Source organism: Gastrolobium bilobum, unplaced genomic scaffold, assembly GCF_033153095.1.
Source record: "Gastrolobium bilobum isolate Gb01-03AN ecotype WA unplaced genomic scaffold, APGP_CSIRO_Gbil_v1 utg2195, whole genome shotgun sequence".
In the NCBI taxonomy this organism is placed as follows: domain Eukaryota; kingdom Viridiplantae; phylum Streptophyta; class Magnoliopsida; order Fabales; family Fabaceae; genus Gastrolobium; species Gastrolobium bilobum.
In genome coordinates, this window is record NW_026895782.1 from 709,549 (window position 1) to 720,479 (window position 10,931).

Here is a 10,931-nt window from a genome sequence, read left to right on the forward strand (position 1 = left end):
GTGGCTGATCTTGGAGAGTGCGTAATGTGCTTCTCCCTTATTAAGGTTTTTTGTTTTGTTTTTTTTGTTTTTGTTGGGTTTAATGCCCTTTTTGTGCGTAATGGTGCCTTAAAAAAAGAATGAGCTCAAAAGAACAATCATAAATGATATTTTTTTTTTCCGATTAATTTTATTATTTGTAATAATAGAATCATGCAAATATAATTTTAGTTACTTTCTCGATTGATATTACAATTTTTTGTGAAGGTAAGGGAATAGGAACAAAAAGAAAAAGAAAAGGTTCCCCAACAACACCAAGTGGCATTCCATATCATGATAGCTACATAGCTAGCCGTATTATATGTGCGTGGGTTTGGTTCCTTCGTCCTCAGAGGGTCAACAGGGACGGCCACGACCCAAACCCTTCTCTCTATCTCTCTCCTCGAAATTAATCCCCTTTTCTCCATTCCTCAGAATTTTCAATCACAAGCCCCCCTTCAAAGTCAACGGTTCAATCGGATTTCAAATTCTCGATCAATATCAACGCCCTATTGTACTCATCGTGCCCACTTCGGCATAGCTATGTCGTCCGAGATCGAGGTCGTCGAGGAGGTCCAATCCCGCGATCAGCAATCGCCGGCGTCGGCCTCCGCCTCCGACGCCGATGTAGTCACGGAAGAGAGCCTCCGGAACGATGTGTACACTGCGGCGGCTTATGGGGATTTGGAGAAGCTGCATAGATTGGTAGAGCAAGAGGGTTGTCCCGTCACCGAGCCCGATGGGTTGGGTTACTACGCGCTTCAGTGGGCTGCACTCAATAATCGCACCGCCGCTGCTCAGTACATCATTGAGGTTCTTTGATGGGTTTGTTGAATTGCGTTTGCTTAACATGCGTTTTTTAGCTTGTCTCGTACCGTTTCTTTGTTACCCGCATTCCCTTGGGTTCATCTCAGCTTGTTTTCTGAATGCATTGATTGTTTTGGCACTCACTGAATTACTGATTGTTTGCTCCAAAAAAAGAGAGGAAAGAATAGATAGTGTAAGAGTTACTGATTGTTGTTTAAGGTTAGGAGGGATATAGTAGAGAAATTGATGATGATGCTTTTAGTTCGAATTTTTATAGGTTGCTTGACTTTGGGGATCGCACATTGGTTGCATAGGCAACTAGTGTGAGGTTTATAAAGCCTTGAGCAATCTTACTCTTTGAGCTAACTTTTGGAGTGGAGATCTCAATGTTCCCTTATATTGGTGCTTTCTTTGAGAGTTGAGGCCACGGAAAGGGCTACCTATAAGCTAGATTAAGGTGCCTTTGGGCACTGAATATTGATAGGTGGGTGAAGTCGCCCCAAATGGGGAAAGGGCTACCGTCAGGTCAGTGTTAAAGGGGGTCGCAAACCGGCAATGTTGGGGATCCCACATTGGTTGAATAGGCAACTAGTGTGGGGTTTATAAAGCCTTGAGCACTTCTATCCTTTGAGCTAGCTTTTGGGGTGGTGACCTCAAGGTTCCCTACATTGACTTAGCTTGTTGGTCATGTATGTGATGTGGAAATGGAAATTGAATGCGTTATTTATTTATTTTGCATTGAAGGTATATGTATATTTTTAATTTTCAATGTCTGGCATGACAATAAGTATGGAATTATATTCACATTCTATTTATGTGATATTCCAAATTGATTGGTGGTTTTGGTATGGTTGTGATTGACAGCATGGGGGAGATGTAAATGCAACGGATCATACTGGCCAGACAGCACTACATTGGAGTGCGGTTCGGGGTGCTATTCAGGTTGCGGAGCTTTTACTCCAAGAGGGTACTAGAGTGAATGCTGCCGATATGAATGGGTATCAGGTTAGATTGATCTGATTGTTTTTCCTTTTATTCAGGAGATCACTGGGATGAGGAATTTCAATTATGTTATGTATCCCTTGCACTTGTTCATCTGTATCTGGTTACTTATGCTAAATTGGTAGTTTCAGATTCTCCTCTCACTCGAAGCACGAGCATGCTGCTATAAATGTTAATTTAACTAATTATAATAAATGTGGATGCAGACAACACATGTTGCTGCTCAATATGGTCAAACTGCTTTCCTTTACCACGTTGTTTCAAAATGGAATGCTGACCCTGATGTTCCTGATAATGACGGAAGAAGCCCCTTGCATTGGTAATCAAGAATTTGCGATTCAACGTTTTTCCTGTTGAAATGAATGTTTTCATTTTTATCTTTGTTACACTCTGCTCTGCAGTCAAACACCCATTGTTTGAACTGATACACTGACTGATTCTATGTTAAGTATGTGTCCTCTGCCACATTTTCACTGGTTTATGATGTCCTTTATTTTCTTCAAGCAAACTGAAAGTGCAGTTGGTTTGGTCATTCAAAACAAAAAATGAACCTAAAAATGTATTTGGTAGAGTTTTAATGAAAACATTGTCTAGGAAGCTGGTCCCAATTTTCCCAAGTTGTAAAGGAAAATTTGGAAACTCTTTTAAAATCAAGCAGGTCTTAATTCTCCTTGGTTAATTATTTCAATATGAAGATGTTTGTCATGAACATTGAGTTATTTCTCTTGGCACATTGTCCATGTAATATTACCCATCATGAAGGATTATCTTTGAATTAGTATGCCAAGCAGCATCTGGAATACATTATTTGCATTACATTTGTAGCAATGCTCTTTGTATTTTTTTCTTGGAATTCTCTCTGTAATATATTGGTTATATCTTTATCCAGTTATGCTTATGTCCTTTTGTTTCTCAGGATAATATCTTAGAAGTTACACTAATCTTTTCTTTTTAAATTTTTTCTGCGATTGGTGAATTTTTTCAATGTACGATGTTAATGAATTAGTTTCCTTTGTGCTATTTACCTGTTTTCACATGCCCATTTCCCCTTTAAACTGAATTTTTGAATGATTCTGGTTAAGTGAAATATTTGTATAAATCTGCACTTTTTAAGTGCTTGAATTGATTCTTCCCTATTGGCTTGCGTTTTAGGGCTGCTTACAAAGGTTTTGCTGATTGTATACGTCTTCTGTTATTTCTTGATGCACATAGGGGACGTCAGGATAAAGAGGGTATGTTCTTATGGTCTATCCTGAACTCCTTTTATTATGCTGAAATTATTAATGAACTAATATAAATGAGAATTGATCTTTGATTTTCAAAGCATTATTCTAGTTTTTATTTTCCTTAATTTGTTCAGGTTGCACTCCTCTTCATTGGGCTGCTATTAGGGGTAACTTGGAGGCCTGTACTGTGTTAGTACAGGCTGGCAAGAAGGAAGACCTGATGGTGACTGATAACACAGGCCTTACACCAGCACAGCTTGCTTCTGATAAGAATCACAGACAAGTTGCTTTTTTCCTTGTAGGTGTTTTATGACCAACATATTTTAGTTTGGTTAGTTATGCGTTTTGATGGCAGTTAGTCATCCCTCTTTTCAATTGTTTTCCCCCTGAAAAGCAATCATGTTCATTGAATTTGTAGATTAGTTGCCTGAGTGGAGTTTTCACGTGTTTTGTTTATGAAGAAATGTACTTTCAGTGTTGATGTGCTAATTTTACTTGACATACTTTCTTATTCTGGTTTTAGTGACACTGGCATGCTTCTGCCTTAATACATATTGATAATGTATTTGAAATTCTACTATTAAATATTCACATATTACAGTTTACAGCTTGAACCTGTCCGTTTTGAAAAGGTATTTTTTTAGATGAGTGAGGGATGAATGTTGATTATGTCTCGACAAAATCTTTAAAATTGGTCTTATTTTATCACCATTCAAAAACAGCTTCAGATCTTAAACAAAGTGACCTACCAAAGCTATTTGTACTAAGAGTTGTATGGTGTCTTAACTTTTAACCTTTACAAAATATTTAATATACAAATGTACAAAAAAAAGTGTAATTGGTGAACGTGCAAAACTGCAAATGCTGAAGAAGAGAATATCTTCTTGCCCTCTTTGTACTTCATAGTTGTTACATCATAAGGTCATGTACCATTGTTAAGAGACTCTTAGTTATGTTGTGTGGGTATGCTTGATCGAGAGATTGTAAGAAAATAGTTACTTTGTATCTTTTAATGAGTGATGGTACATCTACATCTCTACTGTGGATTTGCTTTTTACTGTTGACATTTATATAAGTTTGCTGCTTCTGAAGATATGCTTTACAAATAATGCGACCTTTTGCGAATAAGATCTGATGAACATTTTTTCTATTTGGTTCATATGTTGACCAATCATAGATAAGAAGCTTTACTTTCTTGCTAAATCTGTTGTGTAGGGAAATGCCCGAAGGTTGCTTGACAAACGCTGTGATGGGAACAGCCGCCTTGGAAAGATATCCAAATTAGGACTTGCTCCTGTACTTTGGTGCATAATTTTTCTGCTCTTGGTCACCTATGTTCATTCGGTCATCTTGGGTATCTACCTTGACTTCCAAATATGAAACCAATTATGTGTCCACGTGATGCCTCTATTTGATGGTTGTCTTACTATCATTGCTATATTTTCTGTTACCTTTTCCTGCAGCAACAAATATGCCAAAGTTGACAGCTGCATCAGGCCTTCTTGCATGGTTTGGAGTTTTACTTGCAACTGTTGGATTGGTGATGTTTTACAGGTGTAGCAGGTAAGTAATATGGAGTTTAAACTTTACAGCTTCTCATGAATACTGTCTAGGCCATTATCATTATATGTATAAGGATCAAATCTTATTTTTTAAAAGCTTAATATGACTTGATTCATCTTTTTGTGGGTTCAAGAGACCTTTTCTAGCTTTTCTAGAGTCGTTAGTAAAATCTCAATTGGATTTTCTGTGTATTCTGTAATTATAATGAGGTAGTTATGAATGATATGGAATGATTTTAAAATTGGTGGATTTTTGGTTGTTTGAACCATGCAATTCTTATTATGTAGCCATATGTAAGATTAACCATTCAATGTATTATTCAAATCTTTTTCATGGTACTAATCCTCTTTTCCATGTGAGTTGTATGGAGGAGATCATTTACCATGTATTTAATTGGCTGCCTGCATACTAGTGGTTTGGGCAAAGTTGATTCATGTGTGTGTATAGGAGGATGTTAGATTCCTCACTTTTATGTGGAGATTAATACCCTCCATATATCAATTATATATATTTATTGTTGTAATTGCCAGACCACTGATGATTATTCATTATGTAGCATTTTATGGTACATCCATGTAGTCTTTCCCTGCTACCCTTAGGATAGCTGGATCATTATATGGCTATTTTATGGGTCTCACAAGTATGACAGAATCTGTCCATTTACAATCCACTGATGCTTGCTTCTTGATGTACATTCTCCAAGTAGCTTCCTTTTGACTGTAGGTCAAATATTTCTTTAAATTATGCTTGTAAAGTTGTACTTGTTTGATGTCTTATGGAGCCCTTTCAACAGTTCTTTTCTTATCCTTTGTGTTCAAAATCTCAGGATAACAATATTGATGGTACTCACTCCTAGATTGTATGGTTTGTCATGTATGATGGTCAATATGTAATAAATATTCAGTGTGAACTGACCCACAATGAGATTTGCATAGTCTATAGTAGCTCTGTTATGAACCCAGCAATGGGTTCTGAGCTTTTGGAGAGAGATGAGGAAAACAGAAAGTAAATGGAGAAGATCATAAGAATACTTTGGAAGTGTTTATTGAATTACAAACAAAGAACCTAAGGAGAGAATTATCCTTTCAAGGGTTTCCCCTTCATAAAGAGTTCCCTTTTCTCTCAAATATAAAGTCAATGCCTAATTACTTTGCTAACTGTGCCTCCCTCAAATCTAAATTCAGTATTTAAGTCTGAACCCCTGTGCCTAACTACCTATCCTCTTGATAGATTCTAACCATAACTAACTAAACAGACATCCAACCGTCTAACTCTCTGACCCTGTTCATTTATTCTTCTGGGTTCAATCGACTTCATTTTTTAGTTGCTTATTCTGTGAATATCTGGTTGCAACTTGTTTCTAAACACCTGGCATATTTTTTTGAAAACGGTTTTCGTTTGTTTTATTATTTTATTTTGTTTTCTTGATCTTTTTCTCTTTGTTTTGTATTGTTTTTAACAGCAAGGATCCAGGTTATATCAGAATGAATGTGCATGACACTCTGAATATGAAAGATGAAGTGAGTTTTTTTTCTGTTCTACTTTAATTTTCAGCTTCATCCCATTCCTTTTATTTCCTTTTACTTTTTTTACTTATGATTACATCAACAAATGTATACGCCATTTAATTCAAAATGTTGAATGGTTTATGGCAGGAGCCTCTGTTGAAGATTGAGATAAATAATCCTGCTTTGCTAGCTGGAAATTGGTCCCAGCTTTGTGCAACATGCAAGGTTCTCTCGGCTTTCATTATATTGTTTGACTTCTTTCTATGAATCCGTTCACCTGTGATTATTATCTTGCCCACACAGATTACACATGCTCATTTATCCTTGCTTCAAATTATTTTGTACACAATTTCATTTTCATATTGCTTTTTCTTTAGATTGTCAGGCCTCTTCGTGCAAAACACTGTTCTACCTGTGATCGTTGTGTGGAACAATTTGATCATCATTGTCCTTGGGTATCCAATTGCATTGGCAAGGTACTTGATGAATTTTCAATTTACATGCTGTGTTTGAATGTTGATTGAATAAATTAAACTTTTCATTTTGTCATTGACTTTATGGAAAAAAGAAAGGGGTGAGGATGAGAAATCAGTCTTAGACTTTCTTTTGTTCTCCTCTGGCCTATTCCCATCTGTTTTTCCTTTGCAAATATTTGTTTTATGCACCACATGACCGTCAAGTATGGAGCATGCCATGTATCAATAAATTCACCTTTTAATGCCAAAGAAAAGTCCGTATTTGCTGATACATTTGTCATGGGCATTTATATGGTGCAAACAGTTTAGATTGGTCAGTCTTGATTGAGTGGATGTGCTAGTGACCGTTTAGCTTAAATCTTGTCTTAGCTGCATATAAAATATATGTACTTGTCTACTATGAAGTATTTGAATTTGTTCTTACAATAAGCCATTTTTTTTGTGATTTACAATAAGCCATTTATATCCAGTCAATCATTTTTGTAAGATAGGCTAGACTATGAGTCCTATCTCACTAGGTTTCTGGAGTAATAGTGATGGTTACTCATCCTAATCTCACTGCCACCCTTCTTCCTTATCCTTAATTTTGAATATGCTATTTTCTTTTTTTGACTTATTGAATTGACCTGATTTTGTTACACTTTGTAATTGCAGAAGAACAAATGGGATTTCTTTGTTTTTCTTGTTCTTGAAATTTCAGCAATGTTGGTTACTGGGGGAGTTTGTCTTACAAGTATGTGTGCTTTGAGATATAAAGAGTTACGTTGTTCATTTTTCTGCAATTTAAACTGCTGATAGAAACTAAAATTCTGCGTGCAGGAGTTTTAACTGGCCCACTTGCTCCTCATTCATTTGGGGCATGGATTCAGTATGTTGGTAAGAATCACGTTGGTGCAATATCATTTCTAATTGCTGATTTTTTCCTCTTCTTCGGCGTGTTTGCTTTGACAGTTATTCAGGCTAGTCAGGTATGTCTTAGAAGCCTCATTTATGTTTTTTTTTTTTTTTTATTCTTTTGCCTCTGATCTGAAGGATGTCTTTTTTTACTTTTTTTTTCTTTCTTTCCCCAGATATCACGCAATATTACAACAAATGAAATGGCAAATGCAATGCGATATAGCTACCTCAGAGGTCCAGGTGGTAGATTCAGAAATCCATATGATCATGGTGTCAAGAAGAACTGTTCTGATTTCTTGATCAATGGATACAATGAAGATGTGGAGTGTGTCGAAGAATTAGGTCAGTCTGAGGGTATAGGAATGATGCACGTTGCAAGCAGCTCAAACTTGGCAAATGGAGAGTCACATTCTCATTCTGAATATGCAAAGGGCAATGGAAATGGCCATGTTGTTATTAATGTGAATTCCAACACTACCAACTCCAGAACACATCATGGTCATACAAACGGTCATGTTCATTCTTCGCATTGTAGCCATAATAATCATGGCAAAACCAGAAATGACAGCATTCCTTTGGGCTTAGGTCTTGGCCTTGGACGGAACACCAGATCTGTTGCACCATCATCATGATATTTACATGTCTTGTTGTACCTAATTGTAATGTATCATAAGCACTCATTTGGGTTAGTCTACGTTAATTCCATTTATTGTGGCCTTTTCTTACCATACCCACCATGTTCAATTTTGTGTTACATCGTACTCATCTTCTCTTCTCTCTGTTTTTCTCCTTTTGTAACTAATTTGAGTCCGTTCTTAAAGCTGATAAGACTTGAAATCATTATGAAATTCGTATATATTTGCTAAAGAGGGTTTTTTTTTCTTTTTTCTGGTGATTGCCTAATGTAAGCTCGTCCATTGACGGATAATTTTTTTTTTCGATGAGGCTCCTACTGATTTGTGTTTTCAAATGCTTGAGACGAAATTGAAGTACTGGACAGATCCATCGTCAATGGTGTATTTAAAAGTTGGATTATTTTTTTTTTTTAATGTTGTGGAAGATAATTTTATTTTTTATATACATATAAAAATGTATGAATTTCTTTTTCTTTTTCTTCATTTTATATGAATTTATGAATTTTACATATTTTTATGTATGTATATAAAATAATTTTGTTTTTTATAATATAAAACATGAATCGTTTAACAGTTTGTCCTAATTCTGCTCTGCACTTATCTTTCATTGATCAAAAAAATAAGTAACATATTTGATTGTCATATAGCGTTAAATTTGCGTTGTGTACGTGTCTTCATACTGTTGCCGGCCATTCTGTTTGAAATAGACATTTCTGTCTGCTTTTGCTGGTCGCTATTATACATTGATTCCTTGCAATAAACGATATCTAAGTTATGGATAATGATAATATCAATATTTTACTCTCTCTGTCTCTTGGTGAAATCAAGATTGTACTCAAATCTCTCTTTTACATTCTACTGTCTAATTATCGTTGTTTTCGTGTTGATAGTTAAAAAAAAATAAAAATAAAGAGTTTCATATTGATGTTATTAGTTATAGTAGGGTAAGGTATCTGTCATTTTAAAGGATGTAAAGTTGTATCATTTTAAGAGAGAAAAAGAAATAGATAAATGAAGAGAGAGAGTTGAAAAAAAAATAAAGGTGTGGGTCCCACCTCTTTGTGAGAGTAAAAAGATATAAGTTGTGTCATTTAAAAGGATAAACAATTTTCCCTTAATTATAAGGTAATATTTCTCATGCCTTAGGCATATCAAGTAGTTAGGCCAAGAAATAGCACAGATTTCAATATTTCACAATATAAAATAGAAATTTTCAATCATACGAGAAAATAGTTTCCCTTCAAAAAAAATAAGGCACAATTTCTGGTAAGTCAATGGGAGGAAGAATAGTTTCTCAAGCAATCGGAGAAACTTTCCTCTTTAAAATTAAGGGTTTTATAAGAGTTATGTTGTAGGAAAAATGATTGTGCAATTTTATAGAGATTCGTTTTGCGTGCCGTAATTTCCTTTTTTTTTTCTTTTTCTTCAAAAAGTGTGGGCCCTACAAATTTTGTGTGTGTAGGAAAGTTTGTTGTGTTATATTAAATGACAAATGCAAACCTCTAAAATTAAATATTTTTAATGTTTGATGCAAAGTCCCAATAAAATTTGGATTTTCATTTTCTTATGTTGCATGAGAATTATTTTTTCATATTGTGATTCAACTAATGATGAGCCCTACATTTATTAAAAAATATATTTTACACGCAAATCGAAGAGGCACAACATGAAAAAATAATTCTCATGCAATATAAGAAGTGTTTTTCCTATAAATTTTTGTGTGAATGTTTAAGTTATAAAATAAAATAAAGTCTTTAATAGCTTTGCTATCGTTGCAGATCTAGAAAATTCGCAGGAACACTTATTTTTATTAGGATCCGAATCCGTATTCTGGAATTTTTTTTTATTTCAAGATCCAACTCCATATCCTAATATAGATATATTTGCTGTAACTTTTTACGTAACAGTAAAAACGAGTAACCCTAAAATAAATTCGTTTTAACAGGTCCAACAAGTTAGATTACTGGAGCTATGTGTGTAAACTTGAACAATCATTAACTAATAGTTATTTCTACAATAAAATAAAAAACTTTAGGTAACTATGATTTCAAGCATAATGAAGTATGAGAGTGACATTAATCATTTTATTTCCCCCCCTTATAATTATCCATATAGTATTTTTCCAATTATAATAAAGAGAAATGACAATGACAAATAATACAACTAGTAGAGAAAATGACAAGTTATAAGGATCTCTCTTATGATATTTTCAACTTCAAAACTGTGATTGATTTGCTAAAAAGGATACAAAAACGAAATGATTTCTATAAGCGAAAAACAAGATACAATAGGGGATATATTATCTCATATTATAGATATAATTATGTAGTGTGTCTCATTATTTATTAAAAAAAAGAAAAACACAAAAATCGATAAATTTACAATTCTTTTTTTATATAACACGAGAGTAATATATAACTCATTATTTATAAAAATGAAAAAGAATTTTGTATGCATGCAGTGACAAGACAATTTTGTCTTCTCTCACTTATACAAAAATATGGTAAGACCTACCATATTTTAAAAAAATAAATAAAATAAAATCAACGAAAAATATTGCTAGTCGGTCGCATAAGAAGAACATTCTACAGTATATTTCCAAAAAAAAAAAGAACATTCTACAGTAACAACAGTTTTTTTCCCATAAAAAAATGAAATATCACGCATGCACCAAATAAAGAAGGAAAAACATAATGACGAGTTTGAATGCTTCAACTTTGTAGTGAAGATCACGCAGTTAGCCATTTTCAAAGTTAGAGCGGATTTGGTGTATCATTCATAATCATTTGATTTCGATCT

At 34.4% G+C, this 10,931-nt stretch overlaps 1 protein-coding gene across 3 annotated transcripts; it reads left to right on the top strand.

Annotated features, from left to right (window-relative positions):
- The first annotated feature begins 351 nt into the window (after nt 1–351).
- Nucleotides 352–8,364, top strand: LOC133295910 (protein S-acyltransferase 24). Of its 3 annotated transcripts, XM_061494824.1 has the most exons (14): nt 352–831; nt 1,690–1,830; nt 2,034–2,146; nt 2,980–3,059; nt 3,188–3,351; nt 4,269–4,407; nt 4,517–4,616; nt 6,079–6,136; nt 6,272–6,349; nt 6,502–6,600; nt 7,255–7,333; nt 7,420–7,568; nt 7,671–7,889; nt 7,929–8,364. In XM_061494824.1, exons 1-14 carry the CDS (start codon nt 562–564, stop codon nt 8,127–8,129), a joined length of 1,890 nt encoding a protein of 629 aa, XP_061350808.1. In that variant the 5' UTR covers nt 352–561; the 3' UTR covers nt 8,130–8,364. The 3 variants fall into 3 exon arrangements, with proteins under 3 accessions (XP_061350808.1, XP_061350807.1, XP_061350809.1); XM_061494823.1 differs by having other exon boundaries at nt 7,671–8,364; XM_061494825.1 differs by having other exon boundaries at nt 690–843; nt 7,671–8,364.
- The last annotated feature ends 2,567 nt before the right edge of the window (nt 8,365–10,931 follow it).

What these genes read in the sequence shown, in the direction of transcription:
- LOC133295910 (XM_061494823.1), top strand. Translation starts at nt 562, where the DNA reads ATGTCGTCCGAGATCGAGGTCGTCGAGGAGGTCCAATCCCGCGATCAG. An exon ending in TATCCAATTGCATTGGCAAG is followed by an intron (nt 6,601 to 7,254) that starts GTACTTGATGAA and finishes TTGTAATTGCAG; the next exon opens with AAGAACAAATGGGATTTCTT. An exon ending in TGGGGGAGTTTGTCTTACAA is followed by an intron (nt 7,334 to 7,419) that starts GTATGTGTGCTT and finishes TTCTGCGTGCAG; the next exon opens with GAGTTTTAACTGGCCCACTT.